This window comes from Felis catus, chromosome A1 (genome assembly GCF_018350175.1).
Source record: "Felis catus isolate Fca126 chromosome A1, F.catus_Fca126_mat1.0, whole genome shotgun sequence".
NCBI lineage: Eukaryota > Metazoa > Chordata > Mammalia > Carnivora > Felidae > Felis > Felis catus.
The window spans coordinates 227,425,793-227,452,340 of record NC_058368.1 but is presented as its reverse complement, the minus strand read 5'-3'; the positions used below and the strand labels follow the sequence as shown (position 1 = coordinate 227,452,340).

General features: G+C 46.8%; 1 protein-coding gene across 3 annotated transcripts in view; it reads left to right on the top strand.

The window, feature by feature from the left end:
* Nucleotides 1–26,298, top strand: part of OTULINL (OTU deubiquitinase with linear linkage specificity like) — a 31,472-nt gene extending 5,174 nt beyond the window's left edge. Inside the window, exons 2-8 of one of the 3 annotated variants that reach the window (XM_045038704.1) lie at nt 16,495–16,654; nt 16,743–16,774; nt 16,876–16,967; nt 18,276–18,425; nt 21,872–22,000; nt 23,338–23,607; nt 24,527–26,298. In XM_045038704.1, coding sequence (XP_044894639.1) covers nt 16,495–16,654; nt 16,743–16,774; nt 16,876–16,967; nt 18,276–18,425; nt 21,872–22,000; nt 23,338–23,607; nt 24,527–24,700 — 1,007 coding nt within the window. In that variant the 3' untranslated portion in view covers nt 24,701–26,298. The other 2 variants (XM_045038705.1, XM_045038706.1) reach the window with 2 other exon arrangements.
* The last annotated feature ends 250 nt before the right edge of the window (nt 26,299–26,548 follow it).

Sequence of the window (26,548 nt, the reverse complement as noted above, 5' to 3'; positions counted from 1 at the left end):
TCCCCCAAGTTTAGGAGAAGTGAACTAAATTCCTTCTTTCTGGGGAAGAGGGGATTGTTCCCTAAGTCGTAGAATAACACCTGGTACAATGTGGGCATAGTCGTGCACCTGTGACAGGAAGACCTCATCTTTCTCCTGAGGTCTCTAGAGTGGCAGGGAAACTGAGGACTCTGTGTCTTCCAAGTCCTGTGTCCCAGGTCATTAGGACAGGTAGAAATCTTGGAGGAAGCAGGACGGCTGATAGGAAAGGGGAAGTGGGAAAGATGGCGAGCCAGTGCTGGCACGGACTTGATGTAATCAGGCGCCATCTAGATATAAAGGGCTGGATGGCACTGATGCCAGCCTTTTGTCATTTTACTGGGCATTTTAAAAATGAACTTGGAGTTCAACTGTTTGTAGCTAAGGATGAGGCTGGCCCCTTACCTCGAAAAGCCATTGTAGCCAATGGAATTATTACTAGAAGCGTCGGGTCCCTCAGTTTTGCACCTGAAGCAGCGTAAGACTCGGGTATGTCAATCCTTCTCCTGCAATCTAAGGTAGAGAGAAAAATCACTCAAACCGAGAGAGTTTATGAGATCAGTTTCACCCACGATGTCTCCATTTTGTTTTTTAAATATGTGTTAAACTCACTTTTGTTAAGCCCAGCTGACGGTTGGGATAGAGGGCTGGTACGGCAAATGCTCGTTGACCTGTGCTGTCTTGTTCTTCTCGCTTGACTATTCCAGTGTATTCTCCCATTTATGCCTCATTGATTCATTCATTCAAAATGTGGAGCCGGTAACCTGTGAAGGTACAGCTCTCCTTTTCCCTCCCTCCCAGTTTCCTTCTCAGCCTTCCTTTAAAAAAAAAATATTCTTGCCATTTTTTTTAGAAACTGGTCACCTCCGGGGAAACGCTGGTGTGAGAGTCTGTAGAATCGAGCATGGCTTCTAAGGGTTGGAGTAGTTGCCGATTTGTCACAGTCTCGTGTAACTTCTGTACCTACAGGGCATCTTTCCTATGGTGCAAGTTTTGAGTAATTTTTTTTTTTTTAAGGTTTATTTGTGTTAGAGAGTGTGCAAGCGGGGGAGGGGCAGAGGGGGGAGGGACAGGGGGTCCGAAGCAGACTCCGTGCCTACAGCACGGAGCCCAACGCGGGGCTCAAACTCACAGAACCGTGAGATCATGACCTGAGCCGAAGTCAGACGCTCAACCGACTGAGCCACCCAGGCGCCCTGTTTTTTTAAATTTTTTTTTCAACGTTGTTTTATTTATTTTTGGGACAGAGAGAGACAGAGCATGAACGGGGGAGGGACAGAGAGAGAGGGAGACACAGAATCGGAAACAGGCTCCAGGCTCCGAGCCATCAGCCCAGAGCCTGACGCGGGGCTCGAACTCACGGACCGCGAGATCGTGACCTGGCTGAAGTCGGACGCTTAACCGACTGCGCCACCCAGGCGCCCCTGGGCGCCCTGTTTTGAGTGATGCTTTAAGTATAGTTGAACCTCACTTGCTTCACAACTACTTAAAATCCTGTGCCTTGTGCCCCAACGTGACTGTTCCTCCAACATAACCCTGAAACAAGTTAACATGAAGGGCCCTGTGGTGGATGACGGGAAATGGCAGTTAATGGCCTGGCCTCCCTATGCTTGTTCACAGGGGAGGAAACTGAGGTGGACCAGACCATGGCTTCCTGACTCCCTGGTGCCTGTTCGTTCCACTGTCCTCAAGCCATCCCACTAGGTGACCGCTTCACATTCTCATTTCCTGCTTCGTATTTACATGAGTGTAATTAAGGGAACAGAAAACACACTGGTGGCTCACTGTTTCTGACATACGTGTTCCAAGTGGACCACCAAGACAGAGGCCATTAGTTAGGATTAGGTATAGTGGGATAACGGAACGACCCCAAATAAGTGAGTCAAGTTTATTCTTCTTGTGTCACCGCTCGAAGGTGGCTCCCTCTTCCAGGGCCAGAAATGGGCTCCACGTTGCCAGGGGCCCAGCTCCTCCGGGTCATTTCCACGGTGTGTGGCTTCCATGACTAGCTACTTCGTGGTCCAAGACGGCCGCCGAACGCCAGTCACCACACTTACATTCCAGCTGGTGGAGAGGGAGGAGGACAAGGAGTACGCTCCCCTCCGCAGAGCCTTCCGAAAACTGCACATAATGCTTCTGAGAATCCATTTACACAGCTACACCCAGCACCTGGGGAGGAGGAAATGTGGCCTTTATTCAAGTTGCCATGTAGCCGGCTCAAAGTCAGGATTTTATTTCTACGGAGGAAGAGAGAACAGATACTGAGGGAAGCTCTCAGTGCCTGTCGTGGAGACGCATGGACTGGATCCTGATTACCTGAAATCCTTTACTTATTCAACAAATATTTATTAGCCGTCTGCCCGGTGCCTAGGCACCAAGAAAGCAGGGAGAAAACAGACACAATCCCCGTCCTTAAGACGTTTACCTACGTGGGGAGGCAGACACGGATCAAACACAGACACGGTTGTGTAAACCGTGCTAAGTGCCGCCAAGGGAAGAGACGCCGTGTGCTGAGAGAGAGTAACGGGGACTTGAGCAAGCCCGGGGGGAGGGAAAGGGTCAGAGGCTTTGCCACAGGAAGTGACATTGGAGCTGACAGCTGGAGAAAGAAAGAGTGGAGTGGAGGGTATTACAGGCAGAAGAAAGCAGGGGCGAAGGCAGGCGGGAGGCAGAGAGGGCTCTCACGGAGGAACTCACAGCCCGTCCTCTTGAGCAAGCGGCAGAGGGGACAGAATGGGGAAGAATCAGGGTCAGACCGCATGGGGCCCCAGAGGAAGGGTGACCGCCGTGGCGTGCCTGCCACAGGGATGTCCTGGGATGTGGAACTTTCAGTGCTAAAACTCGGAGAGTCCCAGGCAGGCCAGGATGCATTGGTCACCCTTGCTGGAAGCCACATTAATGGTCGGGTTCCTTTCATTTTAACTTCAGCACAGTCTCTCTTTCCATAGGCGAAGCTCTGCCATGGAAAAACAACTGACTAGTAAAACTAGCCCCTCCTGTTGGCTGAAAGCAAAGAGGCACAAAACACAAGCAACATGTCTTTTTTTTTTCAGTGTTTACTTATTTATGTATTTTGGGAGAGAGAGAGCACGCGCAAGTGGGAGAGGGGCTGAGAGGAGAGAGAGAAGCCCAAGCAGGCTCCACACCATCAGCACAGAGCCCACTGCGGGGCTCAAACTCACGAACCTCGCGATCGTGGCCTGAGCCAAGGGTCGGACGCTCAACTGACTACGCCACCCAGGCACCACATAACACAGGCAACACTTCTTGGGACCAGTGAGACTCTGTCTGGCATGATTTCTCCTGACGGAAATTTCGGAAATTAACCGGCATGTGATAATATATGACTTGGGAAGACAGAGACGGCCGAGGATGGAGGAGGCCCCTACTCCCCAGCGGGTTTCTCAGCGCCGGCAACACATCGGAATCACCTGGGAACTTGACAAAAGACGGGGGGCCTGGGCCTCAGCCCAGTACATCAGGAAATGCACAGGTGGACCCGGGGCAAGGGAGATCCTCCGCCCCGTCCCAGTGCCCCTGAGACTTGGGCGTGTGTGCAGATTGCTGGGGACCTCGCAGAATACAGATGATGCCGCCCACGGATCTGTATTCCTAAGTGCCCCGGGCGGCAGGGATGTTGCTGGTCCGGAGGCTCTGATGAGTTTGTTTCGAAGGTCTCTTCTGTGGAGAGCAGACCTAAAGGGCCACGTAAAGGTGGAGGGGGCGGTGAAAGGAGAGAGGAAGGAAGACCTGGGGAGGAGAGAGGGGCTCTGCTTTGTGCCTCTGTCCGGGGTGCGCCCACCTCCACTTCTCAGTCCCTAGGGTTTGTGAGTTACATGGTGTGGCTGGTTCCTGGTTCCAGAACTGGTGCCCCATGACTTTTGGCTAGGATGGGGTGAGGGGTGAGGCACGATTACCTCTCTCACACCTCATTTACAGGCTTTTCCAGTTCACTTCATGGGATTCAGTCTTTCCTACAAGTAAGAAAAGCCAAAATAATAATAAGGGGAGGAGGCAGCGAAGGAGGAAGAGGGAGAAAGGAGAAGGAGGAAGAGGGAGAGGAAGAAGAAAAGCCAGATTTTTAAATAGGAGCTGACACACCCATTGCATGTAAAAAAGCAAGAAAAACCAAGCAAACAAACAAAAAACACCACTGGCTAAGGAGTGGAAAATGGCTTTGGGAAGGGAAGCCAATTAGAAGGATTAGTAACCACTAGCAACAGAGCCCAAATGGTTCTGATTAATGGAAAAATCACCTCGGGGCAAAAGTGAAGGGTGACTTGTCTGAGTGTACCCATAGTTCTCTCCTGGTCACATTTCGTAAATGATTGGGAGATGAAAGGTCTAAGAGTGAGGGCGCCTGGGTGGCTCAGTCCGTTCCACTCAGGTCATGACCTCAGGGCTCCTGAGTTCAAGCCCCTTATTGGGCTCTGTGCTGACAGCTCGGAGCCCGGAGCCTGCTTTGGATTCGGTCTTCCTCTCTGTCTGCTCCTCCCCGACTCGTGCACTGCCTCTCTCTCTCTCTCTCTCTCTCTCTCTCTCTCTCTCTCTCTCTCTCAAATATAAATAAACCTTAAAAAAATTATATAAAGGTCCAAAAGTTGAGAGTGCACCACCAAAGCCCTGGCGGGTTGAGGCGGTGAACCAGATCCAGGAACATGAACTTGCGTGGGGTTACGTGTCTGCTCCTGGTCTAAAAAGCATGGAGCCAGCACACGTGATCACCCCCTTGCTTCCCTTCCCGGGTCCCGGCCGAACTGAAAGGTGGACACAGGAGTCAGAGATTTTTACAATGTTAGCTCAGGAGGCACCTCGGTGGCTCGGTTAAATGCCCAACTTCGGCTCAGGCCATGATCTCATGGTTCATGGGTTCGAGCCCCACATCAGGCTCTGTGCTGACAGCTCGGAGCCTGGAGCCTGCTTTGGAGTCTATGTCTCTCTCTCTGCCCCTCCCCTGCTCACACTCCATCTCTCTCTCTCTCTCTCTCTCTCAAAAAAATAAACATTAAAAACACAATTTTTTTTTTTTAAATGTCAGCTCAGTGATAAAACCCGCAAGTTCCACTTGTGTGGCCAGATGGGCTTGCTAGCCATGCCCGAGCTGAGCTCACACCTAAAAGGTCAGGCCCGAGGCCCTCTCTGGAGGGTGGAGGAGGGGCTGAGCTGAGCAGTAGCTGCCAACCTGCCATCAGGCGTGGTGCTTGGGAAGGGGTCAGTCAGGTGAGTGAAGGCTGGGGCAGAGGGCGGAGCCAGGGCTCCTGGAAAGCACCTCCAGCTGGAAATCTGAAGGACGGTGGGATAAAAGTGCAGATCCCTGCCTCCCCCTTCGAAGGCTGGGGACACTTACTCCAGCAACGGGGCTTTTAGTTGATGGAGGGCTACTTGTGAGTGGAGGGCTTTTTGTTTCTCAGCTGTACAATACTGACTGATACAATCTCAGGCTGGGTGCATTATTTGGAGTGTGTCGTCTAGAACAGGGTTCGGCAAAGCACAGTCCATGGGCTGAATCTGGTTCCGCTCCATTTTTATATGGCCTGTGAGCTAAGAATGGTTTTGACTTTTTTTTTTTTTTAATGGTCAGAAAGGAAAAAAACTCAAAAGAATACCACTTCCTCACCTGTAAAACTTACATGAACTTTGGATTTCGGTGTCTGTAAATACGGTTTTCTTGGAACACAGCCTCACTGTGTATTGTCTAATGGTTGTTTTTCTGTCAGGGCCCATTTGGGTACTTGACACAGAGACCAGATGGCAGGCAAGCCTAAGATACTCTCTGACCCTATACAAGAAAACTGGCCGACCCCTGACCGAGCATGAAGGGGTGGTCATGTTTTTGGATTGTCTCCTGGGGGGTCACGCTCAGGACATTGCGTTCTGTCCTGTGGTCTCCCTTTAAGTGTGGAATGGGTTCGGAGGAGAGTGGCCCGGACGACCAAGAGACCCCTTCGAGCCCGTGTCATACGAGGACTGGTTGAGACAACGAGAAGCAGGCACAATGGAAATGATAGCTGCCTTCTACAGTTGTTTTGAATTCTTGGGAGAGAATTGCCCCGGGAAGGCAGTTATGAGGTCAATTGAAAGGGCACTGACCTTGAGTCAGAACCTGTTGGTTCAAGTTCAGACTTCTACTTGCTTTCTCTGGGCTTCAGTTTCTCCACCTCAGAGATGAAGGGGTGCACACGACAGGCCGTCGGATGACCAGGTCCACGAATTAAGATTCAGCTTTCACCTCAGAGGTGTTTCCAGGCCAGCAGAGGACACAGTCACGAATATGCCTAACTGACCTGCAGTGTAGACAGAGTGCGGCGGCCAGGGGCGGGGGTGGGGACAGCACTCTGTCTACACTGCTCTGCAGAGGGACTGGTGTGAATCAGGCCTTGGAGAACAAGTAGAACTCCAGCGCCTTCTCCCAAAGCATTCTGTGATTCTGTGAAAGACTTAAAGGTGTCGCATAGAAGAGTCACCTGACACGATCCTCATGACTCCAAGCAATAACGATTCAAGCGTGGTTACAGGTCTGACCGCACCAGCCTCTTGCTCAGGAACTTTCCCTGCTTTTCAGGTAACACCAGCATCTCTAAAGGGTCTAAAGGCCCTTGCTTTCCTGGCCTTGTGAACTGTTGCCGTACCCGCTGGCTCTCTGCTCTAGCTCACGTGGGACTAGGTCGGGTACCCGTGGTACCTCTGCTGATGGAGCCACGTTTCTGTGGAGCATTGCCCGGGTCATGCCCCAGACACACGAGGAGAGGTCAGCCTTCTGTTTGCAATTGTAACGTCAGCTCTTGGCCCAGTGTTCTGCCTGCAGGAGGAGCTTAATCTATATTCATTGACTAACAATAGACTTTGATCAATAAAGAGAGAAATATTCCCGAAAAGAAGATGGTCTCCCACCAACGGAAGTGAGTTCCCACCCCCAGAGGTGGAGGCTCACAGGGACTCAGTGGGAGAGTTTCCATTTGCACTGTGCCTCTGTGGTTACAAGCACACTTTCGTGGCTGGCGTTTGCTTTCATCTAACCGTCTGTTATCACTATGGTCTTCTCCATTAGAGAGATGTTTCGAGATCCTTGAAGCTCAGTGGTTTGTCTGAGGTCCTACAGCTAGAAAGTGGCAGAGTGAAGACAGAGTCTCTGGCTTGTTTCGCCAGATCAGGCCCAAGGAGAGTGTCTGGGTGGAGCAAGTGATCCTGGCGTGCTGAGATTTTTCTCCAGAGGAGGAGTTACAACTTGCTGGTCCACAGAAGCCTATCCCACCTCCAGCTTTTGTATTTTTATAGCTGGGAGGGTTCAAAATCCCCTACGCATGATTAGAAAATTTAACTTCTCTTTTAAAGTGATGGGTTGCAATTAACACCCCTGAACTTTGCCCTAGTAAATGGAAAAACTCTGAGCTATGACATTGTTACAGACACGCACACACACACCAGAGCCCCGTTAGTGTTTGGCAAGGAGCAGTTTCCTGTTGTATTTACTGACGCTCAGTTTAACAGGAGCCTTGGGTAAAAACATGCCCCGTCCCGTGGGGATTGTGCTCCGAGCCTAAGTGGGTTGCATGACAGGGCTACAGCTGAATGTCTCACTGATCATGACTTTCAAGATAAAAACCTTCCCCCTTGGTGGCTGTCTTCCTCAGTGATACCGATCTTGCACTTTTTGGTTATAGTTCTTTACTGAGTCGAAGACTGTCATTTCTTAGTTGAGCAGAATTCATACTGAAATTTACAAAAGCTTACAAAGTCCTTTGACCTCGCACTTGTTAAGAGGATATTTTTTTCTGAATATTTCCTCTGTAACTGAAAACAAAGAGCTAGCCTGTGATTTTTCAAGAAGCAAGACCACTTAAGCGTAGTCCTTTCCACTGCTGTGCTGACTTGTAAAACCTCTCTCGTGGTCTCCCCACGCTCCAGAGACACTTTGCCGACCTCCCGGGATTTGTTCTGTGTGTTTACCCTTGGGCTTACGTCCCGCTTAGTTTATTTGTTTGGACTCACGTACGTTATGTTGCTTTATTCCCCAGCCTCTTGGTTTCTCAGAATTAACCTCAGAGAGAAGTGACCCGCTTGGGGATGGAGGCCTGCCTGCCATGTCTGCATCCAGTTCACAGGCCCTGCTGTTATTCTGAGTCCCTGCAGTGAGACACGCGCCGCCCCCCCCCCTCCAGATGTGCTGACCGTGGGGTGTGCGGGTCGGGGCTCCGTGGGCCTGGACGAGCCGACCAGGAGCCTTTCCTGATGGGAGGGCATTGTGCCACCTGACCATGAGCTCCTTCAGGACAGAGCATGTGACTTTCACTACCTGCCAGCCCGGGGTGAGGGTTTAGGGGAAGGAAGTATAACCAGGGAAGGGCTAGCAGGAGAAAGGAAGGCCTTCCCTGATCCTCCTGGGTCCATGGCACCATGGGGTTTCTGATCACGCCTCTCTGCAGTACTAACCTTTGGTTAGGATAACCCCGAAGCCACCTTCACTTTTTCAGAGCGGGTGGTGTTCCACAACTCAGCTCAGAAAAGTGTGAAAAGTTTACCAACGCCTCTGAAATGTCTGTGTCGCTCCCTCTGTCCCTGGGTGGGACGCCCCTCCCCTTCACTCCTCTGGCGACAGAGAGTGGGAGCTGTCCTGGGGCTCCCCCCTCCACCCCCGCCCCAGGCTCCCCTCTGCTCCCTGATCCGGCAGTCTCTCTCGGGCGCTCTCTCCCCTACCTCCTGCTAAATAACCATAACATGCTATTGATGCACATGGAGGGGCTGTTGAAGTCATGAAATTACATTAGTATCTTTTACCTTGAATGTTGTTTTTAACAAGATGACATTAATACACATATTTCTTCGCTCCCTGTGCTCTCAAATTTCTAAGTTAAATCGCCTTTTAGGTCTTTTGGCTCAGGCCTAATCTCCCCCTTCTGTGGCCCACTGGGTAGCCCCTGATCTGCTTCAGGAGAAAGTCAACAGCCAGATGCGGTTGGCTGTGTGGACGTGTGCGGGGAGAAGGCGCCATGGACTGCTGTACCATGAGTAAGATTGGGAGACAAGTAGAGGCAGGAATGGATGGGCTGCCTGGGCCCAGGAAGTCACTGGAAGTTTCTAGGGCGAAGGAGACACTGAGGAGTTTCCACGAGAAGGAGCCCAGGGCTCCCGGGGGGAGCTGCCGTGTGCATAATCACTCTGTTTCCGGCTCTTCAGTGAGTTTTGGTTTTGTTTTCAGGGCTCTTTTTCTTTTTCTTTTTCTTTTTTTCTTTTTGGTTTCCTGTTTTAATGTTTGAATTATTTCGGCTTTGGTACATTTTAGAGAATGGAAAAAACTCTAAGTAGAATTTTACCACAAAAAGGTGGCTTTTTTTTTTTTTTTCCTCTTTTCAGTTCTAGTCAGTGGTCTCATCTGCCATATATAGTTTGAGTGATGGCAGATCACATTTTACGTTCAGATAGCCGCGTTGTTGACTTCAGGAGGCTCTGGTGCAGTTACTCCAGGATATCTTAGCTACTTAAGTATGACTTCTTCCCACAGTATGGGTTGGGGTCGCTCGCGTGTCTTCGTGCTGAAGATTGGGGGGATGTGTGAGGCCTAATTAATCCACTTTCCAATAGGACAGAAATGCATGGCGGCCTCATTTCAGCCACCACCCGGGTTGTCCATTCCAAAAGTCCTGAAAAGACACTGGGGGTTTTTTGTCTCTTGACGAACCTGAAAGGGCCAAACCCATAATTCTGACGGTGCTTCTCTTCTCTTCCTCTCCTCTTCGCTTCCTGGAGATTCTTCATCACCAAAACCTGCCCCCATCCCTTGTTTCTGGGAGGTCCTCGTCCTCCTTCCTCTCTGTATCGTGTTCAATGACCAGATCACTGGTGGGGCCTTGCCCTCCTTCCTGTTTGTCAGGGTAAAGCCTCACCCAAGCCCGGGTCCTCTTGGGCAGGGGAGGAGAGGCTGGGCCAGGGCTGAATCCTCCCTGAATTCTCTCCCTGGGCTGGCGGACGGGGGATTCCCCCGTGAAGATCCTGCCATGAGAGACTTTAATCCCCCCTCAGCTGTATTTGGGGAGATGAGATTTGACTCATGAGATCATCCAAGTCGTGTTTGTGATCGTATTTTGCAAGGCACCTCATTCGTGGTATTCTTGCCTGTGGCTGTTGCTTTTGAGTTGTAAACCAGTTGTTGACACGCGCGGGAAAAATTGATTTTAATTCTCTTTTTAAAGAGTCTTAATTCCACTTGCTGCAGCAAAGTTAATTTGAAGACTTACTCAGCTGCACAGTTCACAGGCAGGACAGCCAAGTGATAAGGCACTCAGTGTTGGCACCGCATTGCCCTGTCTTGGGATTCCAGCTTTACCGCTTACATATTTAATCTCTCTCTCCCTCGCATCCTCATCTGCAGAATAAGGGTGGTTACAGTAGTAGCAATAAAAATAATGATCAACACAGACTAGGGACTCAGGCTTTGCCAGACGGCTTGCTCAGCGCTTCCCTAACATTTCCACCCACCCTTACAACCAGCCACTCCAGAGGCAGAAACCACTCTGCCCATGCCCGCCTTCCCCTACCATGTGACTCTGCAGGAAGGATCAGGAGGGCCAGCATGGCACTTCCTGTGTTCCAGGCACTGTTGCATTGTGTTTCGATCCCCAGGTGGAGAAACAGAAGCCCAAGAAGTCACCAGTGTAGGAGCAGGGCCGGGATGGGGGTGGGGCAGTGTTTGCAGGAGCAAATGAGAGAATTATTTTATTTTTTTTTAAGTTTATTTATTTATGTTGAGAGAGAGTGAGAGCGAGAGAAAGCGCACATGTGCGGGGCGTGGGGTGAGGGGGCGGTGTGCAGAGAGAGGGAGAGAGAATCCCAAGCAGGCTCTCTGCTGTCAGCTCAGAGCCTGACACGGGGCTCGGACTCACGAATCATGAGATCATGACCTGAGCCTAAACCAAGAGTTGGACGCTTAATGGACTGAGCCACCCAGGTGACCCAAGAGAACGCCTGGAAAGCCCATAAGGGGCTCTGGCTTATAGCGAAACTCGAACTATAGCTATTTTAATTATCAATGGAGCCATACTTTTTCCTACTAAAACATTGCACTTCCTCTCCTTAGATGAAGAAGCCCCACTCCTTATAATATTTTCATATATTGTACAAACCCCTCAGGGCTGTGTGAGCTACAGCCGCTTACACGGGACTTACGGGTTCCCTCCTCCGGGTCGCTCCCTGGCACCCACACCAGCCGCCATGTTCATGCACCCTGGTCCTTCTTTGGTTTGAGTCACTTGACCAAAAACTGTGCCACTTAGGCAGGGGGAAGCCAGGAGTTTAAGTTTGTAGTCTAGGTTTGCACGGAAAAGGCGTACTGAGCCCTCACGTGTTTTTTTCTAATAAGTTGATCATATCCCTTTTCTGGGTTGGAGGCAGGGCTTAATTTCAAGGATGAGGGCATTAGGCTAAGGAAGTGTGTTGTGTGTGTGTAGGAGTGAGGAGAGCCACAATCTGTAGTGGGTCCCGTGGAAGCCCTGGGCAGCTGCTATGGAGTGGCCTCATGCTCAGGAGAAGGCCCTGACTTAGGGGGTCTCAAATCAAGGGCCCCAAAAGGCCTGGAAGTAACCCTGAGACTACAGTGGGTTGGTTAGAGTCTGTGACAGATGAGAGCAGTGTTGCCCCATGGAGGGCGCGGCAGCCAGACCCCACCTCAGTGACCGCAGGCCCTCTGAGTCCACACAAACACGAGCGCCACCCAGTGGGAAATGGGCAAATGCTCTAAAAGGCTCTTCCCGGAAGAAGAAATGTGAATGTGTTCCTACAGAAATGTGGAAGGCTGTGAGAAATCACGACTGGAACTGGTGTTTAGGGACACAGGGACGCTTATACACATAAGGGGGTGTTAGTTGATGGTTTGTTTTGGAGGGTGCTTTGGCAATATCTGTCAAAACTAAAAATGTACACACCCCTTGATCCAAAGTTTCCTCTTTTTGAAATTATCCTAAAAGCTACCATGAGTCCATAAGGCCTATTGGAAGATAATGTCTTTCTCAGCAGTGTTTGTAAGAGTGAAAAATGGGAAATAATCCAAATGGTTTATTGGTAAGGCAATGATTATGTTACATATATGATTGTCTTTTTTTTTTTTTTTTTTTTTGAGAGAGTGGGGGAAGAATAGAGAGAGAAAGAGGGAGAGGGAGAATCCCAAGCATGCTCCATGCTATCAGTACAGAGCCCAATGCAGGGCTCGATCCCATGAACCGTGAGATCATGATCTGAGCCAAAATTAAGAGTTGGACACTTAACCAACAGAGCCACTCAGGCACCCCATGTGATGGTCTATATGTATACTAAAATATTATGCATTCTTTAAAAAGAATAATGTAGATCTATGTGTAGTTAAATGAAAAGATATCTAATGTGTATGAAGAGAAAAAACAAACTAAAATCATGTGTAATATTCATTTTTCTAGGAAAAGTTTATAAATACGTTAAAAGAAATTATGTATCGCGTAGACAAAGTTCTAGTTTTTCCTGAATTTAAGGACTTACTAAAATTATTTACACATGTGAGAATTTTTCACAGTTGAGAAATCACTGAATTAATAAAAATCTAAATTGTAGATGTAAAGGCAGTATAGCTTTACATTTTTTTACATTTTTTTATATTTTTTTATTGACTTTTTTATTTATTAGCTTTACATTTTTAAACAACTCACACAAAGTTTTACTAAATATCTAGGCAGGAGTAAATGTATAGTGAACAGCTAACTAATTGTTCTAAACAGATGAGTACCTGTTTTTGAAAATGTTCTTTTAAACTGAGAACTTTCCCCCTGAGATCAGGAACACGACAGGGATGTCCATTTCACCGCTGTTGTTTAGCATAGTGTTGGAAGTCCTAGCATCAGCAATCAAACAACAAAATGAAATAAAAGGCATCGAAATTGTCAAAGAAGTAGTCAGACTTTTACTTTTTGCAGATGACATGGTACTCTACCTGGAAAACCCAAAAGACTCCACTAAAATCTGCTAAAACTGATAACATGAATTCAACAAAGTCGCAGGATACAAAGGCAATGTACAGAAATCAGTTGCATTTCTATACACCGACAATGAAGCGACAGAAAGAGAAATCAAGAAATCGATCCCATTTACAATTGTACCAAGAACCATAAAATACCTACGAATAAACCTACCAAAGATGTAAAAGATCTGTATGCTGAAAACTATAGAAAGCTTATGAAGGAAATAGAAGAAGACACAAAGAAATGGGAAAACATTCCGTGCTCATGAATTGGAAGAAAATTGAAGAAGACACAAAGAAATGGGAAAACATTCCGTGCTCATGAATTGGAAGAAAATTGAAGAAGACACAAAGAAATGGGAAAACATTCCGTGCTCATGAATTGGAAGAATAAATATTGTTAAAACGTCGATACTACCCAAAGCAATCTACACATTCAATGTAATCCCAATCAAAATTGTACCAGCATTCTTCTCAGAGCTAGAACAAACAATCCTAAAATGTGTATGGAACCACAAAGACCCCCAATGGGCAAAGTAATGTTGAAAAAGAAAACCAAAGCAGTAGGCATCACAATCCCAGACTTTAGCCTCTACCACAAAGTTGTAATCATCAAGACCGTATGGTATTGGCACAAAACAGACACATAGACCAGTGGACTAGAATAGAGAACCCAGAATTGGACCCACAAATGTATGGCCAACTAATCTTTGACAAAGCAGGAAAGAGTATCCAATGGAAAAAAAAGATAGTCTCTTTAGCAAATGGTGCTGGGAGAACTGGACAGCAACATGCAGAAGAATGAAAATAGACCACTTTCTTACATCATACACAAAAACAAACTCAAGATGGATGAAAGACCTAAATGTGAGACAGGAAACCATCAAAACCCTAGAGGAGAAAACAGGCAACAACCTCTTTGACCTCAGCCACAGCAATTTCTTGCTTGACACGTCTCCAAAGGCAAGGGAATTAAAAGCAAAAATGAACTATTGAGACCTCATCAAGATAAAAAGCTTCTGCACTGCAAAGGAAACAATCAACAAAACTAAAAGGCAACCAATGGAATGGAAAAGATATTTGCAAATGACATATCAGATAAAGGGTTAGTATCCAAAATCTATAAAGAAGTTACCAAACTCAACACCCAAAAAAACAAATAATCCAGTGAAGAAATGGACAAAAGACATGAATAGACACTTTTCCAAAGAAGACATCTTTGGATAGATGGCCAACAGACACATGAAAAGATGCTCAACGTCATTCATCATCAGGGAAATACAAATCAAAGCCACACTGAGATATCACCTCACACTAGTCAGAGTGGCTAAAGTGAACAACTCAGGAAACAACAGATGCTGGCAAGGATGTGGAGAAATGGGAACCCTCTTGCACTGTTGGTGGGAGTGCAAACTGGTGCCGCTGCTCTGGAAAACAGTGTGGAGGTTCCTCAAAAAATTAAAAGTAGAACAACTTACGACCCAGCAATAGCACTGCTAGGAATTTATCCAAAGGATACAGAGTGCTGATTCATAGGGGCACATGTATCTCAATGTTTACAGCAGCGCTTTCAACAATAGGCAAACTATGGAAAGAGCCTAAATATCCATCCACTGATGAATGGATAAAGAAGATGTGGTTTATATATACAATGGAATGCTACTTGGCAATGAGAAAGAATGAAATCTTGCCATTTGCAGCAACGTGGATGGAACTGGAGGGTATTACGCTGAGTGAAATAAGTCAGAGAAGGACAGATATCATATGTTTTCACTCATATGTGGAATTTGAGAAACTTAACAGAAGGCCATGGGGGAGGGGAAGGGGAAAAATGGTTACAAACGGAGAGGGAGGGAGGCAAACCATAAGAGACTCTTAAATACAGAGAACAAACTGAGGGTTGATGGGGGGGGGGGTGGGGGAGAGGGGCAAAGGGGTGATGGGCATTGAGGAGGGCACTTGTTCGGATGAGCACTGGGTGTTGAAGATAAACGAGGAATCATGGGAATCTACCCCCCAAAAAGAGCACACTGTACACACTGCATGTTAGCCAATTTGACAATAAATTATATTAAAAAATAATAACTACCATAAAAAAGAAGAAAATGCCCTTTTAAGTAATTGCAAATATGTCTAGGTTCATTCACTGGTAACTTAATTTCTTTATTTGCTAGTAAATTCTTGTGAGAGTTTAAATGTACATCAAATATGGGTATGATCAAAAATGCTAAAATTTGGGCACCTGGCTGGCTCAGTCGGTGGGGCATGCGACTCTTGCTCTCAGGGCCAGGAGTTCAAGCCCCACATTGGGTGTGGAGCCTACTTTAAAAAAAAAAATGCTAAAACTGTAGATTCTGAATTGCTGAGGCTTTTACTACCGTTAATCACTGGAATTTTACTAAACCTTGTGCCAGGGAGGGGAAGATTTCACAATGAACCCCAGGAGGTTTGGCCACTATTCAAAAGTTCTCTTCCTCATTTGTACTTCGGCATTTTACATGCTTAAGCATCATATAATTGGGAATGTGCTGCACATAGTAAGATATTGCAAGTATGCGGTCGGAGCTCTTGAGGCCCGTTCATGCTCTCTGGCCAAATCAGGAATTGCAGTGTGGACCACACACAGCACATCTGTCTCCACCTCACAGCTCTGCTGAGGTATCCACTCCCTGGAAATGATGTCTGTGTGCCCGCGGTTTGGACCACTCATTGTGTGTGTTAAGGTGATGCCATCTGTCATCGCTCCTAATGCTTTAAGAATATCCAAGTGGCTCTAAAATTAAAAAAAAAAAAAAAAAAAGGCGGGGCACCTGGGTCACTCTGTCAATTGAGTGACCAACTCCTGATTTCAGCTCAGGTCATGATCCCGAGGTTGTGGGATTGAGTCCCACGTTGGGCTCTGCGCTGAGCGTGGAGCCTGCTGGAGATTCTCTCTCTCTCCCTCTGCCCCCTCCTCCAATTGTGCTCTCTCTCTACTTAAAAAACAAACAAAACAAACCCAAGTGGGCAGATGTACATGGTGGTGGCATCACTGGAGGACTCTGGTGTGGTTCCCTGCTGGAACCATTCTCGGATTCAGCAGATATGCAACACAGGGTGCATTCTTAATTAATTTCATTCCCTCTTTCTCCGGGGAGATCGGCATTTTTCCCCAGTGTTGCAGTCAAGACAATTGGGAGTAGAGAAGTGAGCTTTCTCACAGTCACACAGCCAGGGTAGTCGAGACACAGGTTTTGAACAGGTCTGAGGGATTCCAAAGCCTATGCTCAATGATTATTCCTCGTGAATTGTGTGGGACAAAGACATTCTTACATACGACATTGATTAGAGGAGAACTGGGTGTTTCTTTAACTTTCAGATTGAATTTTTGAATGCCTTAAAAACTGTTCATGTACTCAATGACAGACACTTGGCAGGTACAATGAGCGATATATTTCCCTCCCTTAAAGCAGATTTGGGTAATTGTGACGTGTCTTTTTTCTATTATTAAATTTTTGCAGGAAGTGACCAGGTTCACTCCTGGACGCTGGTCACCAGCCAAGCCTTGGATACTGCGTGGAAGGTAGCCAGGGGCTCAGTGACGCTGGCGGTAGCATTCCTGGTGGCCGCCCTCTGCTACGTGAGGAGGATGCACTCCTATTTAGGGCGCCGGCTGAAATGGTAGGTGGTCGTATTATCCTCCGGTTTCACCAATAGACCCTTGCTTTCCAGAGTAGATTTTTGATATTATTTTCCCTTTACCTTTTAGGTGGATTGGATATCTGCAGAGAAAGTTCAAAAGTAAGTATTTTCATGTTTTCTTATTTCTAAGGTGCAGGGAGGGTTCAAGAAGGGCGAGGAAAAGGGAAAATTCACTACCTTTCCTATCTGATTTGGTCCAGGGAACCTCAGCGTGGAGGCGGAGGTCGATCTCCTCAGTTACTCTGCGAGAGAATGGAAGGGAGAGACGCCGCGTGCCAAGCTGATGCGGAAGGTGCGTCAGTTTATACAGGTCACGGACGATGGGGAATTTGTGTGTAAAAATCAGGAAACTAACATTCCGCCCTGCTTTACTGAGGGCGTGGACGATGGCGTCCCGTAGGCTGTCACTTCAGGAAACTCGAGGGTGGCACTCTTCAGCTCTGCCCGCCAAGCCTACGGGCTCTCTGGACAAGCAGGGGGGACTTCTGTCTTTGCAGGGATTAGGCACCTGGATGTAAAATTCTGAGGAGTTTTAGAATTTTCCATTGGACTGACCTTGGTAACTTTTCCCAGCAGTGCTATCCAACTTTGTCAGCAACGAGAAGTTTTTATTTCAAGGGGCGCCTGGGTGGCTCAGTCAGTTAAGTGTCCGACTTTGGCTCCGGTCATGATCTCGCGGTTTGTGAGTTCGAGCCCCGCGTTGGGCTCTGTGTTGACAGCTCAGAGCCTGGAGCCTGCTCCCGATTCTGTGTGTCCCCTTCTCTCTGCCCCTCCCCTGCTTGTGCTCTGTCTCTGTTTCTCAGTAATAAATAAACATTTTTGAAAAATTAAAAAAAAAAGAAATTTTTGTTTCAAGTCATTTTTAGCGAGATCTTAAACGTATATAGTATTTTCTTTTCCCTTTGGTCACATTATAGCCATCATCACCCCTAAATGGCATTCTTTTGCTCCTGGGCTTCCAGGAAGGTGTCAGTTGAAAAAGCATGACACAGACTGAATACACACAAATGTCCTTTTATTTTTTTTTATTTTTATTTAAAGAATTTTTAATGTTTATTTTTAAGAGAGAGAGAGAGAGAGAGGGGGAAGATACAGAATCCGAAGGAGACTTCAGGCTCCAGGCTGTCAGCACAGAGCCCAACGTGGGGCTTAAACCCATGAACCATGAGATCATGATCTGAGCCAAAGTTGGATGCTTAACCTACCGAACCGCCAGGTGCCCCACAAGTGTCCCTTTGAAATGACATGTCCTCATGGGGTACCCGGGTGGCTCAGTCGGTTAAGCCTCTGACTTTTGATCTCGGCTCAGGTCATGGTCCCCTCGTTCATAGATTCGAGCCCCGCATTGGGCTATGTGCTGGTAGTGCGGAGCCTGCTTGGGATTCTCTCTTTCCCTCTCTCTCTGTCCCTCCCCTGCTCACCTCCCCTGCTCTCAGAATAAAATAGTGACATGTGGTCGCATTCATAATTTATAATTGTTATTGTCTCTGTTGCCCCCTTTCTTTGGGGGTAATGCCTCGCTGACAATACAGTGAATTCACTCTCTCTATTCCCTTATCCAGAGGGTTTGAAAACGAACTTTCTGTTTTTGTGTGGACAGGCTTATGAGGAGCTGTTTTGGAGGCATCACATCAAATGTGTCCGACAAGTAAAGAGAGACAACTATGACGCACTGAGGTCAGTGTTGTTTCAGATATTCAGCCAGGGCCTCTCCTTTCCATCGTGGATGAAAGAAAAAGACATTGTGAAGGTATGTCCGCTGGAAACGGGGCGGGGGGGGGTGGGGGGCGGGGAACGTTGCGTTGACAAGAACTGTAGCGCAGATGGCTGGGTCTTCAGTGGGCGGCTTTGTGCGTCCCGAGGTTGAAGGAGCCTTCGAAGGCCCCTGTGGCCCCCTCCATCTCAGAAAGGCCGCCATGCTCAGTTGTGTTTGCTTTGGATGCCACCATCTTTGCTCGAGAAGGGCATCCATTCTTCGGAAGCAAGGTGGTCTACTGAAACTCACTTTTTTACTCTACGGTTATTTGAGGTTTAACAAACGCATAGAGCGCTCCAGAGATTCTCCACTGTTCCTTTGTAGTCAGCCCTTCCTCACCCCAGCCCAGGGCCATCGCTGATTGGTCTTAAGACGCTATGGTTTTACCTTTTCCAGAATGTCATATCAATGGAACTATCCAGTGTGTAGTCTTTTGCATCTGACTTCTCTCGCTTAGCAAAATGCATTGCAATTCAGGGGTGCCTGGGTGGCTCAGTCAGTTAAGCGTCCGACTTCGGCTCAGGTCATGATCTCGTGGTTCACGAGTTCAAGCCTCGCGTCGGGCTCTGTGCTAACAGCTCTGAGCCTGGAGCCTGCTTTGGATTCTGTCTGTCTGTCTGTCTCTCTCTGTTCCTTCCCCTGCTCGTACTCTCTCTCTGTCTCTCAAAAATAAAACATTGAAAAACTTTTTTAAAAAATGCATTTCAATTCATCCGCATTCTGTGAGTTTGTAGTTCATTCCTTTTTACTGTTGAGTGATATTCCTTGATGTAAGTATGACATAGTTTGTTTATCCGTTCTTCAGTTGAAGGACATCTGGATTATCTCTAGTTTTTGACAATCCCATACAAGATTTTGTATGAATGGAAGTTTTCATTCCTTTTGGGCGAATGCCTGGGAGAGAGATTGTTGGCTCATGTGGTAGGTGTAGGTCCGAGTTCATAAGAACCTACCAAACTGATCTCCCGTGTGGTGCAGCCATTTTGTATTTCCACCGGTAGCGTGTAAGAGTTCCAGTTGTTCCCAGTTCTAACCAGGATTGTCAGATTTGGGGTTTTTTGTTTTTTGGGTTTTTTAGCCATTCTGATAGATGTGCGCTGGCGTCACTGTGCTTTTAGTTGGCATTCCGCTAGTCAGGAGGGATGAACATCTTTCCATGTGCTTATTGGCCATCCATTATTATCTTTTTACAGAAGTGTCTGTTCAAATCTTTTGCCCCTTCTTATTTTATTATTGATTGGATTTTGAGATTTCTTTATATATTCTGAACACAAGTGCTTTATCAGATATGTGATTTGCAAATATTTTCTCCCAGTCTGTGCCTTGTTGGTTTTTTTTTTCATTTTAATGGTATAAGGCAGTATATTCTTTATTTTATTTTATTTTATTTTATTTTATTTTATTTTATTTTATTTATTTTTATTCTTTATTTATTTTTTTACTTTTTAGGGAGAGAGAGAGAGAGAGAGAGAGAGCGAGCATGACTAGGGGAGAGGGGCAGAGAGGGAGAGAAAGAGAATATCGTAAGCAGGCTCTACACTCAGCATGGAGCCCGATGCAGGGCTTGATCCCACAACCCTGGGATCGTGACCTGAACTGAAACTGAGAGTCGGACGCTCAACCAACTGAGCCACTGAGGTGCCCTGAGGCAGTACATTCTTGATGAACAACCTGAATTTTTATTTTGAATGCAGGAAGTTCAACCTAGGATGTACATTTAAGGGCAGAAGCACAAAGAAATAGGCGTATATAAAGTATATGCATATATGTAGCTGCACATGGTCTATTTCCTTCCCATTTCTTTCTTGAGAGTTGCTTTTATTAGTTTCATTTTATCTAGGAAGCACTCGTCAAGTGTGTGCAGTGTGCCAGCCCCGCGGCCAGCTGCCGAGGACAGAGAATACGGCCACACCCCGGGGTTCCCCAGGCTCAGCCGGGTGGGGTATGGGTTAGATCCCTTCACTGGATCAGAGTCTTACAAATTCTGTGGTCTTACTTAGTCCCAGCCGGAGTCCTGTAAAATGGATATCTTGTCCTTGATTTATGGTAGAGGATGAGGCTCAGAGGGTAAATAATCTGCACTGGTTGAGCAGTCTCTTGGCTGGTGAGTGACAGAGTGAGGTTTGGACCCCCAAGTGCCTTATTCTAAAATCCATATGCTCCGCGATATGCCATGGTATTCTAGCGTTGTTAGGGTAAACATAATTTCTAAACGGATATACCTAGGCAGTTTGGGAAGTGTTTTATGCAGAAAGATGGTTTCATAGACAAAATCTTCATGTAGGTTTTCATCAGCTGTGAAATTGTAAATTAAGAATATGATCCACGGGGTGCCTGGGTGGCTCAGTCGGTTAAGCGTCTGACTTCAGCTCAGGTGATGATTTCACAGTTTGTGGGTTCAAGTCCTGCATCAGGCTCTGTGCTGACAGCTTGGAGCCTGGATCCTGCTTTGGATTCTGTGTCTCCCTTTCTCTCTCTCTCTCTCTCTCTCTCTCTCTCTCTCTCTCTCCCCCTCTTCTTGTACTTTGTCTCTCTCTCTCTCTCAAAAGTAAACATTAAGGGGCGCCTGGGTGGTGCAGTCGGTTAAGCATCCGACTTCAGCCAGGTCACGATCTCGCGGTCTGTGAGTTCGAGCCCCGCGTCGGGCTCTGGGCTGATGGCTCAGAGCCTGGAGCCTGTTTCCGATTCTGTGTCTCCCTCTCTCTCTGCCCCTCCCCCATTCATGCTCTGTCTCTCTCTGTCCCAAAAATAAATACATGTTGAAAAAAAATTTTTTTTTAAATAAACATTAAAAAAAAAAAAAAGAATATGATCCAGGGGCACCTGGGCTGCTCAGTCGGTTAAGCATCCAACTCTTGAATGTTGGCTCAGGTCGTGATCTGATCTCACAGTTGTGAGTTGTGAGCCCCGCGTTGGGCTCCATGCTAGGTGTGGAGCCCACTTAAGATTCTGCCTCTCTCTGTGGGGTGCCTGGGTGGCCCAGTGGGTCAAGTGTCCAACTCTTGGTTTCGGCTCAGGTCATGGTCTCGTGGTTTGTGGGATCAAGCCCCAAGTCGGGCTCCACGCTGAGCATGGAGCCTGCTTAAGATTCTCTCTCTCTCTCCCTCTGCCCCCTCCCCCACTCGTGCTCTGTCTCTGCCTCTCACTCTCTCAAAAATAAATAAGGAAACATTAAAAAAGGAAAAGGTTCTCTCCCTCTCTGCCCCCTCTCCTGCTTGTGCTCTCTCTCTCTCAAAAAAAAAAAAAAAAAAAAAGAGGGAAAGAATATGATCCAAATCCCTTAATCCACAAATCTAAAAGAAGAAACTCTATGTTTCTGCTTAGTCTTTTTAAGTGGAGATTCCTGAGTGAGATAAGATCGTGTGCCGTGACATATTCTAGGTTGTAATGTCATAAACGTCGAGGTACTAATCACGGTTGGCATCTCCTTCCTTTTCAAGCTTCCTGAAAAACTGCTCTTTTCACAAGGTTGTAATTGGATCCAGCAATACAGTTTTGGTCCTGAGAAGTATACAGGTTCCAATGTGTTTGGAAAGTTACGTAAATGTGTGGAATTATTGAAAACGCAGGTGAGTGTCTGGGGGAAGAAAAGACGAGGAATGAAAGCACACACCGGGTGCAGTGAGTGACTCTTCTCTGTCAGGCCTGTCACCCGATGCCTCGCGGGGAGGACCTGTGGGCAGGAGCGCCTCTTCTAGGAGCTGACGATGGGCTTTCCTGTTCTTTCTCCTCCCAAGTAACCAACGAGAGCAACGTTGTGCGTGATCATTAGGCCCCTTATGGGTTCAGGAGGCCTTTGTGGGCTGGCCAGGAAACCTTAACAGTCCCGTACCTTCGTTTTCCCCAGAGAGATGTGGTGCAAGGTCCAGACAGGGCATTCAGAAATGCACTTCTGGAATGTGCCCCATTAATAACCTGGGGACACCACAGACGCTGTCATTTGAACTAAGAGTTTTCCTGCCTTTTAATAGACACAGATTTGGAATTGTTGAAATGAACCCTCCCCGGTAAACACCGTAAAATTTCTGTGCTGTGGTTTTTTGATGAGTAAAACCGATATGTGAATATTGTGTCCCTTGTACTGTTATTGTGAGGATTGAATAAGTTAATACATGTGGCTTTAAACCGTGCTTGGCACATGGTGAGTGGGAAAGAATACTAGTTATTACTGTTCGTCTCTGGAATATCTGCCGTGCGACCCAGCTGTATTAAGCTGTCTTAGGAAACTGACTTGCTTGTTTTTTTACCTAATCGGTGGTGCTTTTTTGAAAGAAATATTTAAGCTAGTTTGTTATTATAAAAGTAATATATACTTGTGGTTAAAAAAATCGGGGTCAGGGGCGCCTGGTGGCTCAGTCGGTTGAACGTCCGACTTCAGCTCATGATCTCGTGGTTTGTGAGTTCGAGCCCTACGACAGCTCGGAGCCTGGAGCCTGCTTTGGATTCTGTGTCTCCCTCTCTCTCCGGCCTTCCCCCGCTCACGCTCTCTCTCACTCTCTCTCTCGGAAATAAATAAACATTAAAATTTTTTTAAAAAAAATCAGGGTCAGGGACGCCTGGGTGGCGCAGTTGGTTAAGCGTCCGACTTCAGCCAGGTCACGATCTCGCGGTCCGTGACTTCGAGCCCCGCGTCGGGCTCTGGGCTGATGGCTCAGAGCCTGGAGCCTGTTTCCGATTCTGTGTCTCCCTCTCTCTCTGCCCCTCGCCCGTTCATGCTCTGTCTCTCTCTGTCCCAAAAATAAATAAACGTTGAAAAAAAAATTTTTTTAAATCAGGGTCAAAAATGAAAAGTTAAAGGTCCCCTCTATTAATCTCTGGTTTATTTTTATATGGACTTTAAAACTATGCCATGCTGTCGGTATTCACCTCCACCCTGTAAATCTCACTCTCACGTCTGTGTTTCCAGTGGACTGAATTTAGTGGAATTAAAGATTATCACAAGAGAGGAAGTATGTGCAACATCCTCTTTTCTGATGCCATTCTGGAATATAAACTTTACGAAGCTCTAAAGTTCATCATGCTCTATCAAGTCACTGAAGTTTATGAGCAAATGAAGACTCAGAAAGTCATTCCCAGTCTTTTTCGGCTCCTGTTTTCCCGGGAAACATCCTCTGACCCTTTGAGCTTCATGATGAACCACCTGAATTCTGTGGGCGACACATGTGGACTGGAGCAGGTAATTGGGGCAGAAGAATGTGTTCAGGACCCCATGGCAGTGCCTAAACACACAGGTGTGTGGAGTTTACTTTCAGGTGATAAACCCACCTGCGGCGAAGCAGTGGCTTGATGTCGTTGCCCCTGAAAGGAGGAAAAGAAGGGTAAAAGCCTCACTGCTCCGTGCAGTGTGCCGTGTGTCTGTCAAGCCCCGTGGCCACTGAGCAGTGCTGGGGGCCCTTCTGAGCTTTCACTCTGCGTCTCAGATGGTGGCAGTTCTCCCACAGCAGAGTTTAACCGAGAGAAAGTCCAGCCGGAGAAGGAGATAATGTTTGGGAAAGCATTTGGTTCCTTAGTGCAGATAAATAGACACTATTGGAAAAATCCTAGGGGCACCCGGCTGGCTCAGTCGGAAGAGCATCCGACTCTTGATCTCCGGGTCGTGAGTTGAAGTCCCATGTTGGGTGTAGAGGTGATTAAAACTAATAAATCAACTTTAAGTTAAAAAAAAAAAGAAGTTATTAAAAACTTTAAAATCCAGATAAGACTTTTTCATTCCCATAGAAAAGAAGTTTTCTTTTGTTTTGCTTTGCTCTCTTAGGCGGTGTGCAAAATTACCTGCCATTTTTTTTACAAACATTTATCTAAAACTAGTTGCAAAACAGTGTGATTTTAACTGTGAGCATCCTTTACTTTTTATTGTTTTTTTTTTTTCCCCCTGTAACTTCCTGCTGGTCTACAGAGATGTTCCTCTGCTTGTCCCCTGCCTTCCGCATCGTGGGCATTTGTTCCTGACGCCGGCCTTTCGGTGGTTCGTGTGTGGGTCTGGTTCCTAAGCAAGGGCACTGCTTCCTAAGCTTCAGGAGAACACGCTCCCTCCCCTGGTGGGGGCGGGAAATTGGAAATGTGTGTTTGTGACCTCTCTCTCGTCTCTTCTCCAGATCGATATGTTTATTCTTGGACACTCCCTTGAAATAAAGATAAAAGTGTTCAGACTGTTCAAGTTTAACTCCAGAGACTTTGAGGTCTGCTACCCAGACTTGCCGTTCAGGGAGTGGCCCGAGATCTCCCTGCTGACGGAGAATGACCGCCACTACCACATTCCTGTCTTTTAAGTCTGGCGTGGGCTGGGCACCGGCCCTCGCCGTTCACAGCGGTCACACGTTCAAGCAAAGTCCAGGTGGAGAACCAAAGCTGGTGTTGCGACCATTGAGAGGGGTGGGACCTTCTTCTCCGGAGCTGCAGGTGCCCTGGACACAGAGGTGCACGGATGGCATGCTTTTGTTTTCCAGTGACTTCCTCCAAACCGGCCTATTTGTGTTTGGTGGTTTGACCTTGTTCACACGGGCTCTAGTCATTTCACATGCCACAGGCCTTTAAGGGCACCGGGAAAGGAAATCTGGGCAGTACAACACGAAAAAAAGCGAGAGGAGAAGGGGAAAGGACTAACCAGGAACGAATTTGTCTGTAACCTGGATGTTCTCATTAGGAACCTTGTCTTTGATTTGAGATCTTTATAAACGTGGCCTTATTTTATAAGCATTACTTTCCCAGGAATCTTTATGGTATATTGATTTTCTAGAACCACTTAATTAACTGTAAAACTGTGTGTATGGGGTATGTGTATACACACACACACACACACACACACACAGACGCATACACATGTATATACATTGTATAGTTTTGTATATACATATATGAACACACACACAAATCATCACTACTTTGTAATCTTGTACAATTTGTTTTATATCACTTTACACTTTTTTGTTACTGTTGCATCTGGCCAGTTGAATATGTTTTATGATAAAAAAGATTAATTCTGTAGATTAAGGTAACTGAATGACAACTATTGAACTATTACAAAATACTAACTGTGGTGTATCTAATGTGTATTTACCTGTGTATTTAACGTGTGGTAGGTAAAATAATGCCACCCCCGATCACCATGCCTGTGTCCAAATCCCCAGGACCTGGAAATATGTTGGGTTAGATGGCAAAGAAGAAGAAGATTGCGGGTGGGATGAAGGTACTAATCTGACCTAGGAGGTTGTTCTGGGTTCTCCAGGTGGGCCCAGTGTAATCCCAAGGGTCCTTAAGAGGGGAGGAGAGGAATTGGGAGAGGGTCAGGATCAGAGGAAAATGTAAAATAACAGAACAGAGAGAGAGAGAGAGAGACAGACGCATTATTTCTGGCTCTGAAGATGGAGGAAGGAGCCATGACCCATGGAATGTGGGTGGTCTCTGAAGGTGAAAAGGGAAGAGAACAGAGTCTTCCCCAAGGCCCCCAGAAAGGAACGTGGCCCTGCCCACACCTTGATTTTAGCCCAGAGGGACGGAACCCGTGTCGGATCTCTAACCTGCAGAACTGTAAGATAATACGCTTGTGTTAAGTCACTAAGTTTATGGTAATGTGTTAGGTTAGAGCAGCAACTGACAACTAATACGCTCGAGCTAACGAATTTTTGGTCATTATTTTGGAAATACTTTTCTAGTTTATTTTGGTCATCTTTATTTTGAAGGTACTTTGCTAGGCTGTTTTGAACTTCAATAAATACAAAATAGCTTTTAAAATCTTGCCTAATGGTCTGCTACTTCAAAGTTACAAATCCTTTCTAAGAGCGACTTAATGTTTTTGATGCTAATGTTTTCTCCTATGTTCATACTGCTGTGCTAGTAGAAATAAAATTAATTGCTGTGGAGATGAAAACAACATCCAGATCTTTTGTACTGGGGATAATCACTTGTGTGTACTACTCAAGCCGGACGTCTAATGCACACTGTGCTGTGCCTGCTCTCAGTTAGTTTCTTGGTAGAAGAGTTGGAAAGCAATTAGCTCAGACCAAGGGGCTTTGTGTCACCCTGATAGCCACACGAAACAAGAGTCCTTCTTTTTGTTTTAAACGGGAGTTCTTCATTGATCTTTCTAGCACGTTCCTGCTTGGAAGTGTCTATGGTTT